Genomic DNA, 26,234 nt, shown 5'->3' with positions numbered 1-26,234 from the left:
CCCGCCGCGCCGCGCCGCGCCGCTTATTTGACTCCGCGCCCGGGGTCCCCTGCGCTCTCTCTCCCCCCTCGCCATGCCGAACATCGTGCTGTTCAGCGGCAGCTCCCACCACGACCTCTCCCAGCGGGTGGCGGACCGCCTCGGGCTGGAGCTGGGCAAGGTGGTCACCAAGAAGTTCAGCAACCAGGAGACCAGGTACGCGGCGGGGGGGGCGTCCCGCATTACCTCAGCTTTACCGCCGAAAAGGCGAAATCCTCTCCGTTTCGTGTGCGGCCGTTCCGTAGGTGAGGGGGTGTTAGCGCAGGGTGGTGATGATGATGGTGGTGCCTTAAACGCTTGAAAAAGAAGCGAGCCCGGGTCAAATCACGCTTCAGTCCTGCGTGAGGGTCATACCGCTGCTGTGACTGCCTTGGCCGACTGCTGAAAGTGCCGGCGCCGTGGGGTCCTGGCCAGCCAAATGCAGAAAGCGACTCCGGTAACGGCGCAAAAAATCCCGCGTGAAACCCCGAGGACGGCTGGCTCTCCTTGGTTCTCAGCGAACGCGCTTGCCAGGGCTTTTTGTACTATTATTGCCTCCCTTCATTAGTTTGCCGTCTTAGCTTTCTGACCCACCTGTTTTATTTACCCGTTTTTGACGAAGAATTTTAAGTTGAGGTGACAGCTATATGCTCGTCCCGTGAGCTGGTACGACTGTGCAACTGCTTTTCTGTATAGGTGTATGAGACTAGGCTGCCAGCTGCTTCTGAGACACAAGTTCCCGACCGTAAGTAGCTGGCTAGTCTCTGAGGCTATTGTATGTTTATTTTTATCATCTGCTCTTGTTCTGAATCTCCCGAACAAGCGTGTTTTCATTGCTTCCTTTGAAAGATTAACATGGTGTATTCTAAAATTGCTCTCACAAAGCTTGTCTTTCTATTCTGTCTATGTTTTTGCATTCTCAGTTTAATTGCTCTTGTTCTAGTTATGCTCACTGGCATTACTGTAAACCCTCTTCCATTGGTGTTTATGCAACCTAATGTTTGCACACTCTAACCCTCCTATTCACTCCTGATTAAATGAAGGTTTAACTCTTCTGTCAAGTCTTTCCAACCCCATACTCACTTTATTGCTCTTTGATCTCTTTTCTGCATGATAAAACTTAATTTGTGTATTTGGTTGCATGACTTAATTGCTAACTTATGTCTAATTTTTTTTAATGTTTGTTCTCCAGGGACACTTATCTTTAGTTCTGCTGTTTGCTGTGTTTTAAGCAGAGATTAATCGATTTAGATTTCATCCAAGGTAGAAATTTATCTCCAAAGTTTGCATATTTATTTCATGAGGTAAGCTAATTAAATTCTAGGCTTCAGGATACAATACTCTCTAATCTATCCTTCCACTTATTTTTCCAGGTGTGCAATATTGGCCTCTGCCATTAAACAAGTAGGTAGTGGTGACTGCAGCATGTCAGTGGTTTGGCTAATCTAGTAGTGCCAGTTTATTTTCTTAGCCAAGTAGGGATGTAGTGTGGTATAGATATGAGGAATGTATCTGATCTAAACATTATTTCTGGTTGCTTCTGTTGCAACACTGCTAGACTGACGTTGTCTTCTTTTTTTTTTTTTCTTGAACTTAAAATGCCTTAACACTGTAAATCTTTCAGTGTTTGCTTTTGTTTTCTTTTTTATGACTTCATACTTTTGAGATTCTAAAATTAAGTTCTTGTTTCCCCTTCAGCGAGTACAGTTGTACCCACTATATAATGTTTTAAGTGGGTAATCTTTTCAATATCCTTAGCAACTTATTTCAGGATGTTGGCCTTCCAGTTTTGTAGACTGATATTCATGATAAAAAAAATCAGCAACAGTAATAAGAGAATTCCTCAATGTATTTGAAATTATCATATCACCTTTAGCTGTAGTTTATTTATGCTGCAGTGGTCCTATCCTGAGGCATCTGGATTTTCAGTCTGTATGGCAAAGTTTCTCTGTGTGTGTATGTAAGCAAAAATGTATTTCTTCCTATATAAAGATAATCCAGAACAGTCTTTTTTTTCCTTATTTTTGTTGCATTTTTAAATTTATAAACAAGTGTATTGACATTACGAAATACCTTTGCAGTATTGCAGAATACTAGAACCTGATAGTTAAAATGCTCAAAGAACCTTAAACCTTCCCAATGGCACTCGGGCAAACCCCTGTGCAAACAGATAAGCCTGGGCCTGAGGGTCAACAAACTCTTGCTTTGTCAGATCTGTTAAGTTAGCAAGTTGCAGAGAAGATTCACCTTCGTTAAAAACTCTGTTTTGCTGTTTGCTGCATTCTCTTAAATGTAAATTATGTGTAAATTGATAAATGTGTGCAGCTCCAGGCTTAAATCCTTGTCAGAGGGTCCTAGCTGGAAACCCTTTACTTGAGAACTGCAGTGAGTTTGGCTTGCAGAATAGAGTGGAGGGAAGAGTCACAAAGTATTTTGCATTATATTTCCACTCAAACAGGTTTTAGGTCTCAGTCCCAATCCTTAGCAGATGTAAGCGGGTTTGAGAAATGAAAGCTGTACCCTGAGGTTAGCCGGGGATAGGACCACCACTGACAAGCACTGTGACTAAATGGTCAGGTATGTTCCCAATTCCAGGACGCTTAAAGTGGGAAAAGTTTCTCTTTTTGATATATACTGAGACTAGCATATCTGGCAATATCCCTGTTCTCTTCTGATTTAGGTATTCAGTATTCTTGCAGGTCTGTAACTGAGAAATCTAGTCTGTGCTAGAGGAAGTGAGATAAATTGCTGGTAGACTTGACCACTGGCCCATTTTTTTTTCTCCTTCCATCTAAACTGTATGGAAATGCTTTCCTTTAGCTGACTACCAAAATCAAGCAACCCTAACTAAAGCAGGGAGAGAGCTCCTCAATAATAACCTGGTTGTGGAAGATAACTCTGTTTAGTATTCAAACCTTGTGTGTCACTGCAGTGCCAGCCACAGTGTCATGGTAGGAGCTTGGGTGGTACCACCTTCTCACTTATCTGGCAAAAAGTTAGGGCTGCAGTGGGGGCTCAGTTTATCATCTTCAAACCCCACAAGCAACTGTCATCAGCAGAATTTGGCAGGCTGGAGGAAGAGGGAAGGAATGGAAGTCCTTAAACAGGCATGGCTGTTGTAGCCTCAGCATCGTGAAACTCTGGTTGACAGACATGTAACAGAAGTGTACAGATATTAACTGCTCTGAAATTTTTCACAAAATTGTTTCCAGATACACTGAGGTGGCATTTAATTATAGTTGATACACAATTAAATCCAAGTGCAGGTATTTTTGCTGAGTCAGCTGATTAAAAAAATTATCGTTGAATGTACATCACTTCTTAAATAAACATTTTCTTACAATATATGATATGTTTGCTTTTCTAAACACTGTTTATTTTAACTGTCCTTGAAATACGTGTTATTCTCAAAATGGAGAAACTGGAGTCATATATGCATCCTCTTACACACATCTCTCCCAGTGGAAGAAGTTAGTGCTCCCACCCATTCCTGTGAGTTTCCTTGCTTCTTCCTGTCAGATTCACTGGCTGAAATACATCGACTGATCCATGAGAAAGGGAATTGAAGTCCTGCCTGGCACATGTGAATTTGGAGGCTGCCTATCCGCAGCCTTATTTAGCTGCTGAAGATGGGTTGTTTCAGAAACACTGACTGAAGTGTATGTTGCTCAGCTTTTACAGATGAAAATACGGGTTGACTGCAAAGGGACATTGTCCGCTGTATGGGAAAAGCTGTGTTGTTATGAGGGCCATTTGTTTGTAAGTAAATAAATAAAACTGTTATCTTGGACTGAAATTTAATCTTGGAAGATAGGGAAAAAATAGCTGGTAGTTCCTTGGAGAATTCTTACAAGGATGGATGTGAGTCTCTATTTCACACAAAGTGGCGTAATGAAGATAGTTTGTTCTATGAAGTAAATAATTGAAAAAAACAGGAACAAACCTGGAAACTCTGGTATCAGTGCTGTACAATTCAGCACTGGGCTGTAACATTTCTGTCCCATCTCCCCTTCAGCATCCTTCAACTCTTCTACTGCAGTTGTCTTGGATGAGGGATGACCTCACTACATCTCCTGTACCCTGGTTCCTTTGGGTTCAGCTGCTGCAGGGGCCAGGAGCTGTATCACCCTTATTGGTGTAGATGGTTATGGTGTTTGCAGACCCCTAATCATGGAGTAAGCAAGCTCAGGTGATAAGCTGGTGTTCAGTCAGCTGAAGGTGGCAGGGATTAGGGACCTGCTGGGATGCGAAGTGTCTCTTCAGACTGCCCAGCCTCTGAGTGAGTGATTGGCAACCAGGGTGGTTGTGCTCTGCCCGCGGCAGCGGAGGCAGCCATTTCCCTCGTTACCTGCTCACTTACTTACCTTGTTGTGAGCAGGGGGAGACTGGAGAAACACATTTTGCCAGCTTGGTTGAAGGAGATAAAAATTGTTTCCGGATTGCATGTTGTATGTGTTTTGTTTATATAGGGAACTGAAGATGCAGCAAATACGGCCATTTATCACACTGTTCATTGCTCTGAATCGGAAAAGGCCCCAAAAAGCTTCAAAGCTTTTGGTTTGAGACTTCCACTTTGACCTTGCTGTATACTGTGCACGTTTTACCTTTAAGTAGCTGCTAAATGCTTGAAATCTGAAAACAAAAAACAACCCGTGTGAATAATGGCTGACAATCTCGCACGTCCCTAGCTGCAGAGTTTGATACTCGGCCTTTGAAGACTCTCTGCACGTGCTCAGGCTTGTTAGACCTTTGTTTCCAAATTTCTGAAGGTTCCTTTCAGACTGCACGTGGCTCAACCCAGACCTGCTTGAGTGAAGGTGTTTTCCTCTTGCGATGTCAGACTGTGAGCCATGGTGGAGGGTAAGACGGTATTTCCCATCCTGTGGTGCTTACCATGACAGCGCCCACCATTAGGATGGGGCAGTTGTCAGTGAAGATCTAGTTGGGGGTTGGTCTTGGAGCTGTTAATCAAAGTGGAAGAGCCTAGAGTTGAGGGAAGACCATGGGTGCCAGGAGGTACGGCGTTACCTATAGACTTAAAACCAACCCTGGCATTTTTCTTGTTTCTTTGTTGCTTTGGGCTTTGCTGGTACCCATTTTGTCATACAACATCACGGCAGTCGAAATATTTGCCCAGTAAGTTGGAGGTCTTGTGTTAAAAGACTTTACTCTGCAAAATGTGTTCCCAAAGGTAAGAGGTCAAACACAGCCCTCTGCTTAGTGCTTTCCATTGGCTGGATTTCAATGAATTGCAAATTCAGCATGTGGATTTTTTTGATCACTTTTGAGATATTGATTCTTTTTGCACACTGTATGAGGACTCTAGACCTTAAGTTTTGGCCTCTTCTCTGGTTATTAAAAGTGCCTGAACTACACATCTGCTGTATTGGCACCTAAATTGCTTGAGAACTCTTCTTGTAAGCATGGCTGGAAACTTAATCTGTTGTAATTATTTAAAAAGGTACATAAAGTCCTTTTAAGTGCATGATTTGAGCAGGATCCTAGTTATGAATTTACAAATTTACATTATTTACCATTTTAGTTGGGCTCTGCATACTTATTCCCTTGCTTCCCCACAACTGTGTTGCTTTTTTTTTTTTAGTTAGGATGTACAAATTTAAAATTCCCATCTCTATAAGCTCTGCTGGGAGTGTACTATAAATCTAGCTCAGAAGGAGCTCAGCCTGCTGTTACTCCTGATTTTGAGTTTCACTTAATGGATGCTTCAGCCATTGAAATATGTTTGTAATGTAAGTGGATTTTGAGCCTTATCCTTAATTTCATGGTAATTAGTCTGTCCAAGTTGCTACTTACTAATTGAGCTCTCAAATCAGCTTTTGCAAGGTGAAGGGAGATATCAACACTCAGACTTGGTTTTCATCATGTCCTGTCTTAAGTGTATCTTTCCCAGCTAGAGCCTTGTGCTTGTGGATTCCAAGCAACTGGCTCAAAGTTAATTACTTTTGTGAGCTATTAATTTCTATTATTTTTTACTTTAAAACACAATTGTGTGCTGTCAGGGCTTTTAATGTACAGGTTCTGTTGACTCTTCAATGAGGAGTTTATTTAAACTGAGTGTTACCAAATAGCTGAATTTGATTAAATTGCATAAAACAAACAGAGTTTGTAATCTTGAGCTGGGTCTTGTGTCCTTCCTCTGTGTCCTCACTATGTGAAATTGTTTAAATAACCCCCCAAACAGTTAATTAGGTCATGATATCGATGGTCTAATCGGAATTTAGTAGTAATGTTGATAAAATAACTGTCACAAAGTTTGACTGCTGTTAGCTTAGTGTTCTCTAATAGATATTTGAGGTACAATACTTCAGATGTCTGATACTGTAGTTTATAGTCTCTTACTGTTTGCCTGTTTGTAGCTGAAGGGGGGGGGGCGGACACGATGACACCAAAAAACCCCCCAAACACCCCACCCCCCAAAAAAAACCCACCCAAACCCTCTGTGTCTGTTGGTTGAGTCTACACAGTACCTCTCAATACCAATCTTTGAGAAGGTGGATGGTAAGAGATAGTGATCGGTTGCACAGCTGTCTCCACTTGATTGGGAGAAGATCTCTGTGCAATAATTACATTACACTAGTCTCTGGTACCTTTAGCTGGGTTACTCCTGAGTGCTATGCAAGTATTAATTTAAGCTTGATTTATTTTAGTCTGCACATAACTTCAGTGTCCAGTAGAAAAAGTATTTCTATATACATATACACATACATTCACATTTCTGTGTGCCAAATAAGTATGTCATTCTGGCCTGAAAAGCATAACCAAATTTTTTTCAAATGCACCAAGAGAGAAAGTAGCAGCATTTTCATTTTCTAAGTTGTTTACAAGATGAAAAAGTTATTGCTAGCCCAAGGTCATTGAGAAGATAGTGGTTAATGCAATGGAAGAAGCATCACTTCAGGTCCATTGTATTAACCAGATCTATATTTATCTCAAAGTATATTCCCTGACCTTGTGAACCTATTATTTCTTAGCAGTGTGCTTAGAAATGGCTGTTTTTTAAAGGAGCAAAACAACTCTTGAGTGTTCAATTCAGTGTTCTTCGTGTATATAATGAACATTAAGATCATGCATTTTTGTCATTCATCAAAGTTTTTTTCCTATTACTTAATGTGTCTGTGAAAGTAGTGCTTACTTCCCCTCCCCCCCACCAAGTACTAAACTCTTATTCTGCCCTCCTTTGTCACATCAATAACATTCTCCCCTGAAAATTGGTGGTGTTTTCTTCTTGGTCTTTCTCTACTTTCTTCTCCTTTGTAATGGCTCCTAGGTTAATTTCCAGAACTGGAGTGTAACTTCGCAGTCTTGGGTTGAAAGAGGTGCCATAGAGCTTTTGCATGTGGTGGTGGTCTTTTTTGGACCTATTCCAATTATGGAATATACTTAGTGTCTTGCTGAACTTAAGTTATGTCGACCAAAACGTTTCAGCTCCAAAAGGGAAAACAAACTAAGAAAATATTTTGATCAAAACAGTTTTCTCTGAACAGCCCTATTTTGTTGATCAAAAACTTGGAAAGGGAAGTAACAGTTATGTGACCAAAATATTGTGTCTCTGTGCCACGATGAAAGTCTCCAGAAGGTTTCCTGGATTAACATTGACATACCTGCAGATGACACTGTCCCTGACCACCTCTGTCCTTCGAGATCCTGGTGTTTGCTAGACGGTTTGCTTGGTTTTGGCCTTAAGAAATCCTGCTAGTAGCATCCTTAGGCAAAATTAAGGACAAAAATGAAGACAGGATCTTTTTATAGCTTGTTTGGGACTGCAGAGGAGTCGATTAGAGGAGCTGAGACCATGGACTCAACTATCTTGATGGTAATAAATCAAATGTTTGCATATCATTAAGATGGTTTTTAAGCAGTAAATTCCTTTCTGTGATTTGTAGCTACAGAAAGCTAATGAGTCTTACACAGCACCCTGAAAGCTGATCAACGAAAGTTGTTCAGACTGTATTTGCCTAGAATAAGCCTCAGCGTTGAAGGACCCATCAGAGAAACTATTCTACCCACATCTGGCCCGTTTGGATGTTTTCCAGCTAGAAGCTTTTGCTTATTTGTGGCTTGGGTAGAGGTGCAGCCTTTTTAAATAAGGGCCCAAGATATTTTAGCGTTTATTAAGACTAACTTAGTAGAGCATGGGTTTGAAAGGTCTGATTGCCTCATTATTCAGGAAGTCTGTATGTTTCTTGTACGTTGTGCATGGATCCAGGGAAAGATGGTTAGTGTGCTGTTTTTATGTATAGGTTTTGGAGTAACAGGTGTGAAAAGTTAGTGTGGTTCAACAGTAGATTTCTCTTGCTTGGGTCTAGAATGGAAAAAGAATCCACATTCAAGTGATTTGTTTTAATTTTCCTGTTGATTTATACGCTCTATTTAATTTTTGAATTCTGTCGTGTGAGCCGTGATCAGTGCCAGAATTTGCCTGTGGAAGAATAAAATAACTCTTAGATACTATCATAAGGAACCAAAGCATGTAAGCACAGTTAGAGCAAATAGAACAACTGACACAAAATGAGGGTTGCTGAGTCATGGTGAGCTGCTGATGAGCAGCCTCTTAGCTTTTCTCTAACATTTTCTCTTTTTTAAAAATTACTTTACTTGGACACCATGGTGTCAATTATAACCAGACTTCTGTTTTTGGGGTGTGGCTTGATACTTCTTTCTTCTAAAATGCAGTAGTTTCTTGAATTTAGTAACATCTTAATTATCATAGAAAAATATTTGCCCTTTTAAGTAGGTATTTTGTTGTAGGTAGTATTTAGTGCTCTAAAGTTGGCTCTGTTGTTTCTGTACTTACGATCTAGGTTATTCTTCAAATGGCCATCTCCTTGGGAGATGGCAAGGACACAGAATATACAGACTAAACCAAAAAAAGTAGTATCAAATCTAATAACAATGTAAGCTGCATCAGTGCTATAGGCATAATTACATGTTGGTTGGTGCTGACCTTATGAAGAACATATTTAGGCCGGAGTAAATTTTAGACTGGCTTATATTGAAATAGACTTTGTATCAAGGTGACAGTTACCCAAATCGCTGTAAAAAAAAATAAAAATCTTATTCTAAATTGGGATAAACCTATGAAAGCTTGTTAAAACAACTGGTTTTTTCTATTCTTTAATAATACTTTTCCAGTATTTCAAATGTTTAACCGGTCATCCCCTGCTCTTTCAGTGTAGAGATTGGTGAAAGTGTGAGAGGAGAAGATGTGTATATAATCCAGAGTGGCTGTGGAGAAATAAATGACAACTTAATGGAACTGCTCATCATGATCAATGCTTGCAAGATTGCGTCATCCTCCAGAGTGACTGCCGTAATTCCATGTTTTCCATATGCCAGGCAAGATAAGAAAGACAAGGTAGGTAAGAACTGTGTAATTTCAGAAGGCTTTTTTTCAGCTTGTTCACTTGAAATTTTTGGAGATGAAACATATGTTCATAAACATTTAAGTGATTTGAAAGATTTGCTTTTTTCATCCTTTTTTGTTAAAATATTCAATTATTTCATGTATAGGTGAATGTGTTTTGATAATTGACACACCTTCAGTTCGTAAAAGTAGGTACATCCTATGTGCGTAGTATATGGCAGAATACTCTGCTAGCAAACCTCACCTTGTGGGACTGTTTTTCCTGCTTTTTCTAGCTGCTTTTTAATTTATTTTTTTACCACTATATATGAAGAGAGTACAGCCTTTTAAACGTTTTAATTGCATGGAATTAAATCCTAAATTTGAAGTGCTGTAACCATTCGTAGGTGGGTTTTACCCTGTATGGTTAAACAGAGAGCCAAATGGAAGGAACTGATTAAATCTGCCATGCATAACAGTAATCAATAAAAACATTATTTTATGTGCAAATCAGATTTTAAAAAAGTTTTTATATCTGTTATAATTATTTTTATTGATGCAGACCAAAAATTATATGGAAACCCCATATTCTTCTGATCATAGTGCCCTTTTCCTGAATTTGGTCTGCCATAACTGATGAATATACCAGTTCAGCCAAGTTGATAACACAGTAACAAACGCTGTGGCAAGCAAGGTTGATTTTAAAAAAGACAGAACTAAACTTTCCTATCTCTACTATATATACAAAAAAACTTCTAATATGTTATGTGAATGTTACTTTTATTTAAACTCACTTGAATAGAACTAAAAAGAATAAATGTGAAATTGGCTTTTAAGATTGAATTGCAATGGTTGTCTTTTTGGAAAATTGCCCCTCTCCGATACTTCCCATAAATGGACTGCCCACTCCCTTTCCCTTTGGGGACCAAGCAAACCATCCTGAAAGCCTTCTGTTGTTTACATTCTTTTATATTAAAACATAACAGGACTGAGAAGTAATGCAGAAGCTAAAAATAATAGCAGATATTACAAAATGTGTAATGCTCAGCCTGTGATGTCTGAGAACAAAACTAAATACAGAAAAGTTTTTTTTCCGGTATACTCATTCTTTTAAGTGCAGGCTCTCTAACACCATACTAATATTATCAAGACCCACTTGTTATACTTCCAAAAATGGAATTCAGGAGTTAGTAGCTCCCTGTTCTTCCCCTGCATCCTTTGGAACTTCATTTTTGCTGTGTTTCGTATTGAAAAGTGCTCTCCCTTGATCAGGAGAGCTGAAAAACTTTTTTATCAAAAAAGCTTGAAAGGGAAGCAATAAACACTTTGTTGAAAGGGAAGGAAAGCATCTCGCTATGTTTTGTTTTCCAAATTCATATTGGAAGATTCTGTTGGACCATCCTTTAAATTTTTGGTGTGGGAAAAGGATGAGTTTGTCCCAAGTTTTCCATGCATCTAGGCTATGCCTTGTCAAGGGCACCCAAAATCCATGTGGCAGACTTCCAAGAGACACTTAAAACCCACAGTGTGGTGGCCCAGCGTGCCGCCCAGGAGCATTTTGTCTTCTGGAAATGCCATCTGAAGATGGGTACCCAAGGAAAGTGATTTTGATTAACAGAGATTTTGAGCATTGTTCCAGACTCTTCTCTGGACGTCACTGAGTCCTCCTCCAATTCTAGGCAAGCCATGTCTTTTTTTTTTTTTTTTTTTTTTAACCTCTGTTTTGCAATTGAGAAAATGTTTGCCATCTTTGGAAATTAACCTTGGTAGTTGACCTCCATGTTGCAAAATAAGCTATAATATAGCTGTCAACATTGGGCAGCTTATTGACAGGGAGATCTTCCCTCCTGCTGTTGGATTGCATCACATCGCTTGGTCTTTGACCCACGTTGAGTGCACAAGCTTTGTATGCTGCCTGAAGTGTCAGTAAAGTGCCAGCCATTTTCTTCCTACAGTTATACACCGATTTTTCTTCGCTCTGGTGAAAGATTTTGCTGTAGTTTGCTTGACTATGAACTGAAGCAGTATAATCTTCACTAGCTGGATGCTGTTTTCTGGTTTGAATTTGAGTTGTTGACTTTAATCCATAAAGTACTAAATAAACTGAGTCCTTGCTGCTTGAAATAACCCCCTATTCTTCATGCCTCTGTTGCAGTTATGATCGCTGAGAACAATGAAAGTGCCCTTGATTTATTTATTCAAGGAAAGGGCCTTGCAATAACAAAATCATATTCTGAACAAGGCCTGTGTAATCCACTCTGGAATTTTTAGCATTAAACCTGGACTAGCTTTAAATGAGAAACAGAGGTTTAAGAAAAAAAAAAGGCTTGCTAAGAATCATAGAAAAGCTGGTAAATTAATTTGGATGCAATCAAGTGCTGCCATAAACTAGAATACTTCTGATACACAAGGTAGCTAATTTAAAATTAGCTCAGGTGTATCTGTGCTTCGGCCATAGTTGCATTTATGCATCCTCTAATTATGCTAACCTACTAAGCCGTGGGCAGGACACATTTATGTAGGTGCTACAGAGATGCCTTGAGATAAGTTAGAAGTAGAGTGACAGGTGAGTTTGGTGTTCTACAGCTCATGTAACTTTGTTTTTTTGATTTGTAGAAGGGGTCCGTGGAGCGTTGGGTAGGTATCCTTTTTTTTTTTTAATCTAACGCTATGCATTTCCATTAATATGGCCTTAAAGGGTGAAACTTACTGGGTTACATTATGTATAACTGGGAACATTTTCAGTTTCACTTCTTGATTTCAGTTGTGTTTCACCTAGGCCATGACAGTAATCCTGTGGAATAATTTGCTACTAGAAAACTCCTAGCTTCTAGTTAAAAATTTATCTGGACGTTCAAGATAATGGCTGTCAACTTCTGAAGCTTCAAAGCATATCTCATTTTTGAAACGATAAATTTAGGTAATACATTAGTGAACATTCAGTATCCATACGCTTCACAACTGGCTTTCTTGGAAGTGACAGTTCCAGTTATAAATCTTTGGGGTTTCTTGGATTTTTTTTTTTTTTTTTTTTTTGTTCACTATGCATGTGATGCATTTTGAGCAAGACAATGTAATAAGATGCTTAAAGGCAACAGAGCTTTAATCTTGATGGACAGCTCTTACTTTCAGCTATGTGTCCTTTGCATACTTACTCTTGTGAGGTTGCTTATATTAGCTTTGTGGATTCCCCCAGCTCACCTGTGGTAATTTTAAGAATTGTGAATAAATTTGTAATGCATCACAAAGGAAGAAATCATTTATATAACTTGTTATATGTAAGTGGGGAATTTGCTTAGGAACTAAAAACTTAGTGATTTTTTTTACAATTTAGTTTCTGTACATAATGTAATGTTGCGTTTCACACTAATAATTCTGAAACTAACCTCAAATTGTGTCAAAGAATGGAACAATGAATACTGTGAATCTCTTTTGTGTTCTTGCCTCTCTGATCAGAAGCAAACCTTACAAACTCCAAGATAAAGAAAATCTTGAGTTCTCATCTACCTTTGTCATCCAAGTTTCTGAATAAAGAGGCCAGGTTATCTGAGGTTCCCATGAATATACTTCCTTTGATTTTAAAATAATCTTCAATTTGGATCATATTGTAGCACAAAACTTATTTTCTATGCAAGCAATCAAATCTTAAATCCTTTTGAACATGTCGTGTGTTTTCTTTTAATGCACAGTTTTGTGTAAAGGAAACTGTCAGATAGCTGCAAACTTCATTTGTCTTAATCTCCTATTAGCCCATTCTTGAGAAACAGGTATTGGTGTCTGGCTATCTTTCCTTGCAAGACCCTCTGTCCACCAACACGTAGGCAATCTGATGTGTGCATGTCTGCTAAAACAAGTTACCTAGTGGTAAAACCTTCAAGTTCTTCCTTCTGGGAAGGCAGCCTGCAAGGCCAGCAGCTGAAAGAAGTACCAACTGGTAACGTATACATTAGTATTTGATGCAGGAAAGTATTTTGGTTTTTTTGTGATGGTGATACTCATGATATTGATACATGAAACAAGCTAAGTGGTATTCACATTGAACAGAAATGGAAAAAAATAAAAGCAAAATTCAGTATACTGGATGGAGTGGAAGTGGCAAACCACATTCTGGGAAGAATGTAATTTGCCTTTAGCAGCTAGCCTGAACTAGTTGCTTGTTTCTACTGGAGGGGGTGGTCTGGGTTTGCCATCTTCTTTTCTCTTCTCTTCCATTTGAGCTGCCTCATCTGGCTGCTGTGGGTTCAGACAAGTCCCGGTGTGCAACACAAGGGAAGTGGTGGAAGTGTATATTTCTGGAAATATCCAGAAAGCTTAGGCCGACTTGGACCTTACAGAACTGAACTTAAATGAGAAGCAGCATAGTCCTCGGTAACTGGAAAATCATCCATGCTGAAGCGCTAATGGTAGCAAACTCTTATGGAAGGTACATGCATCTGAATTGCAGAGATCTGGGGAAGTGCTGGCTGTTGCATATATCGTCTGTGTATCTCACACAGACCAAATGGTGGTGATGTTCTGTGAAACACAAAAACCAAAAGGGATGGTTTTCAAAACAAAGAATTTCTGTAATAATGGTGATAAACTTGATCCAGCTATAAGAAAGACTGCAATATCTCAGTTTCTTTTCTGGAAGTATGTTGGCCATCTGCAGGTTAAAACAGAGAAATGCCGTTTCCACCTAAATTAGCAAAAGTTTTGAAGAAAATACTGGCTGCTTGATATGACACAGACAGAAAAGTATCTGGGTTAAATTGGCAGTGTTTCAGCTTATTTTGGGTTATGCCCTTGAGCATCAGTGGAAGGAGAGCAGAGATACTCTGTAATTGTGTGTATGGGGTGGAGCGAGAGGGGGTTCCTAAGGAGGCTAAATGAGGCTGTTTGATAAAGAGATGTAGCAGAAGAGAATACTGTGCCAGCAAAAACCAGAGCCTGACAGCGAGATGGAACCTCTGAATAGCAGTTCTGCCTTCACGCTAATGTTATTGCCAGCTATTAGCCTTATTTAAAGATTGGCAAAAAGAAAACAGGAGGTTTTGTTTAGTACTTCTGTTACAGAGAAAGCTGTCTAGGGCAACATAGCTTTTTTCAGAGCTTAAAAAACTGAAAAAACTTTGGAGTTGCTCAAAAGAAATGTGAGGTATCCTCCAGTCATGATTTTCCATCTTCTTTTTTTTATGTTGCTGTTTGTTCTGCATCCTTGTCACTTTTAAAAAGCTCTTGACCGTGGCATTAACTTTGCTAATTAGATTTTTGCTGCTCTCTTGTTCTTTCCACTTCTCTGTTTTTTTCATCCCCCCGTCCCTTTTGGGAATTCTAGACTCCTAATTGCATCCAACAATTAAGCCGGAATTAGCAAAAAAGAGTAAATAAATAGGCCAGGGTGGAAGACCCCTGCCAACATGGATCTGTTACAAGCTTTACTGTATCATGAAGAAATGCTTGATGCTAACTTTGTTTTAAAGCAGTGTTTTCAAAAGCTGGGTTCACTCTGCCTTCAGTCTTCGTTTTTGGCAATTTTTTTTAGAACAGAATAGTTGCTTGAGAGTTGGATGTTAATGTAGGGTAGTGACATAGAGAAATGGAGATTGTGTGTCTTTCTCCTATAGAAAAGCTAGCTGGAAGTTTTAAATAGAAGAATTGGAAAAATATATCCCCAGTTTTATCTGCTTCTAAGTCAGTCTAATTACTACAAAGTGTTATTAGGCACACTGTTCAAGCTGATTTAGATATTCCTACATGTTTTGCTGAGTTTCAAAACCCTAGTAGCAAGATCAGCTATTGACAGGCCAGTTTGGCAAAAGTTCTGCAGCGCTTCATATCTAGATTCCAAATACTCTAAAGGAAAAATCAATAAAAGCAGCTCATTTTCTGACTCCTTGCATCTAGTTGAAATCTTTTTAAAATTTAAACATTTGTGCTTTATTCCTTAGAGTCGTGCTCCAATCTCTGCAAAACTTGTTGCCAACATGCTGTCAGTTGCAGGGGCTGACCACATCATCACCATGGACTTGCATGCTTCTCAGATCCAGGTAACTATCAGTTCTTACTAACTGTGCCTAGGGTCTCTACTGAATTAATGTGAAAGGCTAATATTAATTCTTTGTTTTTTCTCATTGTTTTGAAAGGCTATGTACAGAAGTGTAATTCTCAGGGTTCAGAGAAAGTCTCAGTACCTGTTTCTAATTAAATTCCCTTTTTGAAAGAGACCAGACTTGATTTTTATGGGGTGATTTTGCAGGCACTTCAAATACTTGTGTGTTGGAGGCTTCAGTGGAATTTGCCAGGTCTAGGGTAAGAGTTCTCAGAACATAAAATATACTGGTTTGGGGCAAATTCTCTTAATCTTGGCCTAGTCAGAGATTATAGTATTGCCCTATATAGTTTTGTTGTTATAGCCAAGAAGACAATATTCTCTTAAGAGAAGTGGAGATGGTGGCTGGCAATCCTTAGCTGGCTTACTGCTGAATATAGCAAATCGCAAAACTCTTTCCTCGGACACAGAGCAGACATCATTTGTCATTCTCTTGTGTACTTCTCTTCAAGATATCTTGTTTTTTTCTAGAAAATACCTTCTCTTCCAGTTCTGGTATTCTGTTTAATCAGGATTCCCTATTATGCTAGATGGCTGTCATGCAAATAAAAAGCAGTTTCATTTGTGGTCTAACAGAGATTTCTTGTAATTGGAACTTGCACAAAAAGAAAGATTCCATTTTTCCTGCTCAAGTAATACTAACGTGAATCTTCCCCACATTGAAATACTACCATTCATGTCAAGCAGTTGAAATTTGTGGGAGTATTTATTACTCCCTGGATTTTTTGAGAGATTTTTACATGCATGAATTTCCTTGAGTGCCTGAAGATGGATCTTCTTTTCTGATTTTTATATAATTTGAGAACAGCTGTTCTTTATTTCACTACTCTTGGGTGAGATTTTGAGAGACCTTAATATTTGTCTAACCTCTGCTGCATTTTATACTAATATCAGAGGGCAGAATTAGGTGAGTGTAAAATACTAATTAAAGTTCTACCATACATGAAAGGCAAAGGCTTGATTCTTTCCCTGTGTCTTCATTCCAGGTAAGACATAAACATATATTCATGAAACTCTTTCTCTTTCGGACTAGGGATTCTTTGACATTCCAGTAGATAACCTGTATGCAGAACCTGCAGTGCTGCAGTGGATTAAAGAGAACATTCTGGAGTGGAGAAACTGTATCATAGTCTCACCTGATGCAGGTGGTGCAAAAAGGTACTATACAAGCCTAAAACTCTTAGTTTTCCATATAGTTAGTGGTTAATGAACTAGTTTATCTAGTTGTCATTTTTCTTCTATGGACTGTGCAAGATACAGGGTACATCACTGATGAATCCAACTGCATTGTAAAAATAGAACAACTAATTCTTCCAGTGTTGGTCATGCTTGAAAACATCCAGGAGCTTTCTATACTCTAAAGAAAATCTTTTTCTCTCTCCCTGGATATGGCCTCATTAGCTGAATCCCTCCACAGGAGGGAAGAGATTTTTCCTGCTACTTGCTTCCTTAGTCCAGTTGCTGCACCTCTTCCTGCTTCGCTCTGGAATTGCCTAAGTTTCCCTTCTCTGTCAAAGCGTATGGCCTATCCCCAGTGTACCTGCTGGCATTTAGGTAAGAGCTTGCTTGAGTCATGGGGGTTTTTTTCTTTATGTTATTGCATTCCAGCTATATACCTATTGACCCCAAGTTGTGCACTGTGAATACTAGGAAAATGGAGTGAAGTTTTGGGTTGAGTGGCAAAAGGTGAAAATGGAAAAGTTAGTTCACTGGAGTGTTTCTTCATTTGCAGCATGCGTTACTCATTTAGCGGACTATCTTTTATTTGCTATCTATTCAGTATAAACTAATGCAAAAGCTCAGAAGCACGCTGGCTGGTGAGGTGATAAAGCATGCCATTGAGGTGAAATGCACGTTTTCTTGGTCATGCTGCTGCTACAAAACTGAATGGGAACAAAGACAAATGAAGTAAGAATCCTGTAAGCCCAGAGTAATTTAAATGTTTGGAATGTAGTATGGGGAAAAATGTGAAAGACTGTTGTAATTTGATTTTAACTGGAAGTCCTTGGGTCTGTTGTGAGTATTTGTGTTCTAATAATTAGTAGGGAAATGAGACTGATGAGAACACCATAGTTGTTCCTGTTTAGATTAATCGGGTTAAAGATGTGAAGAATATAAACTATAGAAAGCATTTTAAAATTCAGATAACTCAATCAACTAAATTTCTTTGTTTGTTCCTATCTGGACACTTGTTTTCACAGTTGGTTTTTGGGTTTGGTTTTTTTTTTATTTTGTTTTGGGTTTTTTGTTATGTTTTTGAAACAAAATACAGCCTTTGCTTAGAATTCAAGTCAGAAGACAGCATTTTTTCCCCTACCAAATATTTTTATATTATCAAGTTGATCACAAGAGTTTATTTTTTGAGAATCACTCTCACTGTATTTAACATAGATAGGTAGTCTGTCTTTGGTACCTTTCTATTGTAACGCAACCAAGCAGTTGCTGGTGAAGTAGAGGAAGATGTTGCTTTCAATAAATTCAGAGCTGCTCCTTCACCTCCAATCATGTAATGTAAAGAAAATGGTCTGGCCCTTCCATTTAAAACATGTAGACCTTAAATAATACTTGGGTTAATGAAAAGCGAATAGAATGTGAAGAAAGTTTGTCTTAAAATTTAAATCGGTAAGCATTAAAGAAATTTTTCTAAAAATACATGTTCTTGCACTCATTTAAAATATCTGAATGCTTTTTTGTTTGTTACTATTTGCTTGGTGGGTTTTTTTTTCCCAGCTGATTAAATTCTGTGACTGAAACAAGGCATCTTAATGCCTCTGAGGTATTGAGACTTGCTATGAAATTACACTATTGTTCACAAAAAATGCTAAAACATTTGGGGTTTTTGTTTATTGCCCAGCTGTTGAAATATAGTAACTAACAACTCCTTCATATTTAAGTAGTAAACAAACAAAACTGTATTCTCTATTAACTGTGCGTGTTAATAACCTTGTTAACAACATTCTAAATGTATTCTAAAAAGACAGGCTACAAGGTTGTGCCAGCATAGAAGAAGAATAGTATTGTTTATTCCTGTGTCTTTATACCTACCAGCTCTGGTATACTTAAAAAACCTGAAAAAAAGCAATCAGAAAGAAGTCTGTAACAAATTAAGTTTGTTACTGGAGGTTTGGCCACCAGAGGTCACCTGAATAGTTTTAAAAGATCTTTGGCAAGGAGATGTATTGCTAAGGGAATTACTAATGAAGTAAGCTACTTGATTACTAGTCAAGTACTGCTAAAAGAATTATTAATCACTATTAACTTGTTTGGGTTTTCCCTTTGGTTTGGTTTTACATTCCTGCAATGGTATTTTCAGTTAGGATGTTAAAGTGCACACTGCTATAGGCTTAGAATTGAGGCTCCCTCTACCTTACATTATCTAGTGTGATTAGGTCTTGCAGCAGCTTAAAAGCTTGTGAATAGCTGAAATGTTTTCAAAGTCAGGTACTTAATGACAGAAAACCAAAGTCAATTCAATAAAAAAATCAATTTCTGGAGTATAGCTTAAGACTCTCTGGTTGTATTTATTAGCAGTGAATTAAGATTGTTTCTAACCTGTCTCATTACTTGCAAAAGTTTGTGCTGTGGCAATTTGAAAGCCAGGAAACATAAAAACTGTGTTTTATGATAAATACATGGGTATGGCTGTGTTCTTTCTTTTAAAATAACTCTCTAAATGAGGTGTATTTCTTCCTGTAACTTAGGGTTACTTCAATTGCTGACAGACTGAATGTGGAATTTGCTCTCATTCATAAGGAAAGAAAGAAGGCAAATGAAGTGGACAGAATGGTCTTGGTTGGTGACGTGAAAGACAGAGTAGCAATTCTTGTCGATGACATGGCTGACACATGTGGCACGATATGTCATGCAGCAGAAAAGTAAGTATTATTATGAACTGGCCCATTGTCTTGCTGTACTGTAGCCTGCAGACAGCCAATGAATGCAGTTCGTGCGTCCTGCATGCTTATAACCCAACCTGACCTTGGTAGCATGAAGTCACTCTGATCCTTGAGTCTATAGGTCACAGTCCTGTGATCAAGCTGCATCCTTCTTAGAACGTGGAACTGAGAAAATATTTACAGAAATATATTATCTGTATTTAGGAAGAGGATGGAATAAATAAAAAGTCATATACTTGGAAGGGACTTGGGTCGTCTAGTGCATTTTTCAGTTCCAAGGCAGAAACAACAGACAAAAAATTGTTCTCTTCTTAAACCTCATCATGGAGTCTTTCCACTCTCCTTAGGCAATATTTCACAAAGCTTTACTAGATTTAACATAGGAAAGTATTTTCTCCCCAGTGTTCAATGTGTGTTTAACATTAATCTTTAATGTACATCTTCAGTATAAAACTACTTGTCCTTTTCCTCTGAGGAGGTGAGAAGAAGTTTTCCTGTGTTTTGTCTGGAAGTTAGTTGAAGAGTGTTCTCATTCCCCTCTAAACTAAGTAACTTCAGTTTATTCAGTCTTTCCACCTAGTTTCTAGACTTCTGCTCAGTTGTTGATCCCAGATTCATCCAATTCAACTGGATTCTTTCCAGTTGGTCCACTTCTTGAAGTGGAGTGTGTGAATGTAGACCCACTATCTTACCTGAGGCCCTAGCAGTGCTAAGTAGAAAGGATTACTTTGTGGTTTTCCAGCTGGCTTTATGCTAGTACATTTCAGGGTAGTAGTAGGGGTTTTTCCACAGAAGTTGGCATTATTGACTGCACTGAACTTTGGTAATGTCTATATCCATTAAAAAAATTGCTGATTCCTGAAATGATTCATTCTTCCTATTGCTGTAGCTTCACAACTCTGTATGTGTGGCAGTAACTCTAGCTTCAAAATCATCTTGACAAATTGCAGAAATGGACTGAAATTCATTAAGAACAAATGGGAGGTATTACAGTTGAGCAACACTGGACTTAAATGCTCCTGCCTGTCCACTCATATCCAAATGTGCTACCAACTTCAGTTTGGGAGGTCAAGGACTACAATCTAAATTTGGCCAGAGCCCTGAGGTTTTAAATCTTCCATTCAAAGATCTTGTATTTTGATATTGTTTATAGCAAAGCCTACTCCCATATGATTGTAAGTAGTGCACATTGGAAGTGGGAAAGATCTGCTGAGGAGCAAGACATGGGAATGTTTTAAATAGATGTTGGTGAATATTTACTGTAGCATTGCTAGTCTTGGATGTAATCCTTTCTAAAGCTAGTATGTCTCAGTTAAGAACACTTTGAATTTATATTCCTGTCCAATATATTTGTAGACACTATGAGAGTATCAAATAGTCTTGCATCCAAAACAGGTCCATGTGGTACTTCCTGCCTGACTCCGTTTGAATCATAAAGGTCCTTTCCAACCTAAATGATTCTAAGATTAAGTCCAGCTGTTAACCTAGCACTGCCAAGTCTACCACTAAACCACGTCCCTAAGTGCTACATCTACACATCTTTTAAATACCTCCAGAGATGGTGACTCCACCACTGCCCTGGGCAGCCTGTTCCAGTGCTTGACAACCCTTTTGGTGAAGAAATTGTTCCTAATATCCAATCTAAACCTCCCCTGGCACAACTTGAGGCTATTTCCTCTTGTCCTATCATGTTATTTGGGAGAAGACTCACACCCACCTTGCTACAACCTCCTTTCAGGTAGTTGTAGAGAGTGAGAAGCTCTCCCCTGAGCCTCCTTTTCTCCAGGTGAAACAACTCCAGTTCCCTCAGCTGCTCCTCATAAGACTTGCACTCTAGAGCCTTCACCATCTTCGTTGCCCTTCTCTGGACACGCTCCAGCACCTCCATGTCTTTCTTGTAGTGAGGGGCCCGAAACTGAACACAGTATTTGAGGTACATCCCCCCCCAGTATAGGGGGAGGATCACTGCCCTACTCCTGCTGGCCACACTGTTTCTGATACAAGCCAGGATGCTCTTGGTCTTCGTGGCCACCTGGGCACACTGCTGGCTCATAATTAGCCAGCTGTCAGCCAACACCCCCAGGTCCTTTTCCATCAGGCAGCTTTCCAGCCCCTCTTCCCCAAGCCTGTAGCTTTGCATGGGGTTGTTGTGACCCAAGTGCAGGACCCGGTACTGAGCCTTGTTGAACTTCATACAATTGGCCTCGTCCCATCGATCCAGCCTGTCCAGATCCCTCTGGAGACCCTTCCTACCCTCCAGCAGATCAACACTCCCACCCAACTTGGTGTCATCTGCAAACTTACTGAGGGTGCACTCGATCCCCTCGTCCAGGTCGTTGATAAAGATATTAAACAGAACTGGTCCCAGTACTGAGCCCTGGGGAACACCACTTGTGACCGGCTGCCAACTGGATTTAACTCCATTCACCACCACTCTCTGAGCCCGGCCATCCAGCCAGTTTTTTACCCAGCAAAGAGTACACCCACCCAAGCCATGAGCAGCTAGTTTCTCCCGGAGAATGCTGTGGGAAATGGTGTCAAAGCAACAGGGTGAAGCTTAAGTGAGCTAGACATTACTGTTTGTGGTTTGAAGTAAAGATCATCCTGTGAGTTTACAGGCTTTAGTTTCAGGCTTGCTGTTTGCATCTAGATAAAAAGGATGTCAAAACTTGTGGTAGAGGGATTCATACAGTCTTGCGTTTCTTTTCACTTTGATGGAAATTTGGTGGAATTTTTCAAAGAGATGTGCAGTTGTTTGCTATCTGCATGCTAATCTGTATCAGACCCCAAAGTGTGCTTCTGGGCTGTGCCCTTTGCAGATCAAAGTCACAAACTGCGTAGCCAATGTTTTGGTTTTGTGTGGTGGTTTTTTTTTTTTATACTCCTGTGTATAGAGGAAGTTAATCCCTGTCAAAAAAGAGGCCTTTATTTCTTTTGTGTTATGAAAGAAGCACTTCTTTATTTACCTACAGTAGATTTCTGTAGAACAAATTCTAAAACCATCAGAAACCTTCAATGTATCTGCAGTGTTCACTAAGAAAGATGCTTTTGCTTGAGTGATGCTGCCTTATGTCATGTTCTTGGTATGAAGTAGTGCTTTTCATTAATGCCGAAGCTAGGTGGGATGTACTTTGTGCTTAATTAGACTTGCTCACCAAAATACTTTTTAGACCTCTTTTTATCTCAGCAACCTAGATACATATCAAGCAGATGAACTAAGAAATATATTTTCAGATACAGCAGATCAACTTGTTTAAGTACACACTCACCCTGTTGTAGTGCATCTTCCTTGTAGGTTGCAGCTACTAAATATAATGCTGAGAATTCCCAGAAAACCTTGATTCTGTTGAGTCATTCAAAATGAGGTGGTGTTTCTGTGGTTTTGTCTTTCTTCCTATCTTACTGTGCTTATGCTATGACCTGATAAAATACCACTCTTCGGGGCCTCAGTTTGTAAGACTGGAAAGGCAGCTAGGACATAGCTGAGCGTCTGGAGGCAGAGAGGCCAGTCAAAACCAAATTAAGGATTCTGACTCATTTACAAGGTGTTCTAGTTCTTTGATTATTTTTTTTTTTCTCCTGTGCTGCATCATTTCACTGTGCGCCTGGATCAGCAGCATGTCTTCCCACAACCTTGCAGCAAGCTAGGCTTTTAATCATTAACACTTCTTCAGAAACTCTTTCCAAGCAGAATTGTTTGAATTGCAAATGAAAATAAAGGTGGACAATAATGGAGGCACAACAGAGTTATGAATACTGCCATCCAACCTACTTCATTTTTGCCTGGTAGAAAACTTGTACTGGAATTCAGTTGTATGTTGTGCTGATATGGTCAAAAGTGCAGCGTTTTAGATTAGTATCACTGCTACTGATAAGAAGTTTTTTATTTAATTAGAAGTTTGTTTTGTTTTTTTTTTTGTGAGACTTATTTGTATAACCTGAAAAAGCTTAAAATTCTCTGAATTATTTTGTAGATATTTGTGTCATCCTGTAGCTTGCAGGAGGAATTTGTGTGTAAAATGTATTTTAGAGATTTGTATCTGGCTTCATCCATAGCCATGTATGTAAACATGCATCACAGCATGCTTTTCCTTCGTGTTCTATTAGGTTAATATCTGCTGGAGCCACTAAAGTTTATGCCATTCTTACTCATGGCATCTTTTCTGGTCCTGCTATTTCTCGGATTAATAATGCATCATTTGAGGCTGTTGTGGTAACTAATACAATCCCCCAAGAAGAGAAAATGAAACACTGCCCAAAAATTCAGGTACAGTGGTGGTTTTGTGTCATCTGTTTAAACTCTGGATTTGTATTTTTACTGTTCACTGATGCTAGAATTTGTGCCTTGAGAGGAAAATAATATTCTAAAATACAGTGCTTGCAGAACATCTTGCTAAAACATGCCAAAGAACTGTTTTAAGGGGATTCACGTAGTACAGTAGAGTATTGCAAAGTATTTTGTATTTGCAACAGATTGAGTATGCCTGACTGAAAGAGTGGCAAATGTAAAATTGGCTCAGGTTTTTTCTGGGTTTTTTTTGATCAATATTAATCATACAATGTTCGAATATAGGAACTTAAGTTAGTTATGTTATTGTGGATGCCACAGAAACCTTAGACAACTTCTCTTTTTTTATTATTTTTGAAAATACACTAATGAAAATGCTCAAGGTAACAGTGACCTACGTTTCTTTTCAAAAACCAAACTGAAAATACAAAGCTGACTTACCGCAGTAGCTTTTACATGAGATTGTTCTGGGAAGTCACGTGTCCCTTTTGGAGTTTTTCCTTAGTACAGAGTGGAGGAAAGCATAAAAGATTGTGGTTTTTAATGCAACATTGAATTTTTAAAAAGCTTAATATTTATTTGGTATTTAATGAGACAAGGCAAGCTCTTAAAAGGTATACTTAAACCGTATTTGTGTCAAGTGGACACTGCCATCTGATGGCTAGAATAGTTTCTTTTTGACAACATGCCCTGCACCAGAAGTGTTCAGCAGTATGCCTGTGCAGCAATCTTATTCAATGCTTTCTTACTCAGTTTTTGAGTTTGTATTAATGCAGTTCTGATGTATATGTGAATTGGACTAGTGCTTTAATGTTATTTTTACTTCCTAGAAGAGGTAAGGGAGCACAATGGTAAATTGAATGTTTGTTCATATGTTTATAAACTGTATAGTTTATTGTTCTTGGCATCCCACAAAATTTATCTTCATGATTTTTCTTTCAGTTTATTGACATTTCCATGATCCTGGCTGAGGCAATTCGAAGAACACACAATGGTGAATCTGTGTCTTACCTGTTTAGTCACGTCCCCTTGTAACTGCAGGAGATTCCACTGTATCTTTGCAAAGTTCCCTTCAGCTAGCACTGTTTTTAACAATGCATCTCAACCACAAGAAATTAGTATCTTTGTACAATTCCAGAGCTTGTATGTTTAATTATTATATTTGTCTTGTAATTACCATTTGTTCTTTGTAAATGGGCAATAAATCTCTGTCTGGCAGAAACTTTATGAATTCCCTTGAGAGTCTGAAAGTCTTGTGTGTTGCCTAAGTTCTCTTTCATGGGCCTGTCCTCACTTTCTGCTAAACTGCTGCTTTGGATCTGTTTTTCTATACAGCACTACAGTCTATTCATAGAACATAATGGGATGTACGCATGTAAGATCATTTTCTGTGTTAAGCTAAATGCTGCAGGCTTGGGTATCTTGTATCTATTCATATGTCAGGCAACCAGCTGTTGGTTTGTGTTTTATCTTTAACTACCATGAATAGTATTTTGTAAGCCCTAGCAGAATGTAAACTTCCTGTTAATTTTGAGGAACTGTTGACACATCCATAGTATTAACTGTTTCATACACTTAGTATTCTTTTTTTCCACAAGATATACATGGCTGCTGTTTTCTTTTGTAAAGCTCTTGTTACATCATTTGCTTAACATCTATTCTGTGCAGTTACTGTCTTCTGTTGTAAGATTAAAGTTTCAGTATTCCTGAGATGATTCATTTCATGTGTTTCAATAATGAGGACCAATGTTTAATCATGAGCAGTTTGGCTTAAATTTCATTTTTTCCCTGTAGTTTTTTACATTCCTTGATTGTGATCATATGAATCATTTCATAGCAGTTTTCCTGTTAATATTGTAAAACTTCACTGTGCAAAGTCCAAACAGCAAATTTAAACACACTTTCTTTTATACAGGCTGGTCTCTACCCACTTTTACTTGATTAAAAAGTATCTGAAAATACTTCTTGTTTTTTTCAAACTGCACAGTCAATAGAGCTTCAGGTTTCTATTACAAGGTACCACAGTACTTTACTGTGCAGCCAGTGAACTATGTTAGACTAGCTGGTCTTGAATACTTTAACATTGGAGAATTAAAATCATTATGAAAACAGTTTTGCCTCTTGTATGCTGAGAAAGCTTATGGTTAAGTACTCGTAATGCAGTCAGTAATGGATTCTGGAGGGAAAAAAACAAATCTAATGTTGTAATTGTAGGTGTTTGAATCCTCCTAGGTCCCAGTGATAGGACACGTGGGAATGATTCAAAGCTGTGCCAGGGGAGGCTTAGACTGGACTGTTTAGATTTTATACAGTATACACCAGTATAAGTTTATACTATACAGTATACACTGTATAAGTGGCTTAAATGGAAGCATTTTTTTAAATGAGAGGGTGCTCAAACACTGGAACAGGCTTCCTAGAGAGGTGGTCAATGCCCCAAGGTTGTCAGTGTTTAAGAGGCATTTGGACAATGCCCCTAATAACATGCTTTAACTTTTGGTCAGCCCTGAATTGGGCAAGCAGTTGGACTAGACAATCGTTGTAGGTCCCTTCCAACTGAAATTATTCTATTCTATT

At 38.8% G+C, this 26,234-nt stretch overlaps 1 protein-coding gene across 4 annotated transcripts; it reads left to right on the top strand.

The window, feature by feature from the left end:
• PRPS2 (phosphoribosyl pyrophosphate synthetase 2) lies at positions 1 to 24,884 on the top strand. 4 transcript variants are annotated; one of them, XM_069770393.1, is made up of 9 exons: positions 163 to 195; positions 715 to 763; positions 9,211 to 9,394; positions 11,999 to 12,019; positions 15,313 to 15,411; positions 16,507 to 16,631; positions 19,175 to 19,348; positions 23,477 to 23,636; positions 24,600 to 24,884. In XM_069770393.1, exons 3-9 carry the CDS (start codon positions 9,290 to 9,292, stop codon positions 24,690 to 24,692), a joined length of 777 nt encoding a protein of 258 aa, XP_069626494.1. In that variant the 5' UTR covers positions 163 to 195; positions 715 to 763; positions 9,211 to 9,289; the 3' UTR covers positions 24,693 to 24,884. The 4 variants fall into 4 exon arrangements, with proteins under 4 accessions (XP_069626491.1, XP_069626492.1, XP_069626494.1 ...); XM_069770390.1 differs by lacking the exon at positions 715 to 763 and having other exon boundaries at positions 1 to 195; XM_069770392.1 differs by lacking the exons at positions 163 to 195; positions 715 to 763 and adding an exon at positions 3,434 to 3,777.
• The last annotated feature ends 1,350 nt before the right edge of the window (positions 24,885 to 26,234 follow it).

The sequence above is a fragment of the Haliaeetus albicilla genome, chromosome 25, assembly GCF_947461875.1.
Source record: "Haliaeetus albicilla chromosome 25, bHalAlb1.1, whole genome shotgun sequence".
Taxonomy (NCBI): domain Eukaryota; kingdom Metazoa; phylum Chordata; class Aves; order Accipitriformes; family Accipitridae; genus Haliaeetus; species Haliaeetus albicilla.
This window is presented reverse-complemented; position numbering and strand designations above follow the sequence as displayed.

Excerpts from the sequence above, each read along its gene's own strand:
- PRPS2 (XM_069770390.1), top strand. The coding sequence starts at position 74 with ATGCCGAACATCGTGCTGTTCAGCGGCAGCTCCCACCACGACCTCTCC. Across the intron at positions 16,632-19,174 it reads GATGCAGGTGGTGCAAAAAG|GGTTACTTCAATTGCTGACA; the intron begins GTACTATACAAG and ends CCTGTAACTTAG. Across the intron at positions 23,637-24,599 it reads AACACTGCCCAAAAATTCAG|TTTATTGACATTTCCATGAT; the intron begins GTACAGTGGTGG and ends TTTTTCTTTCAG.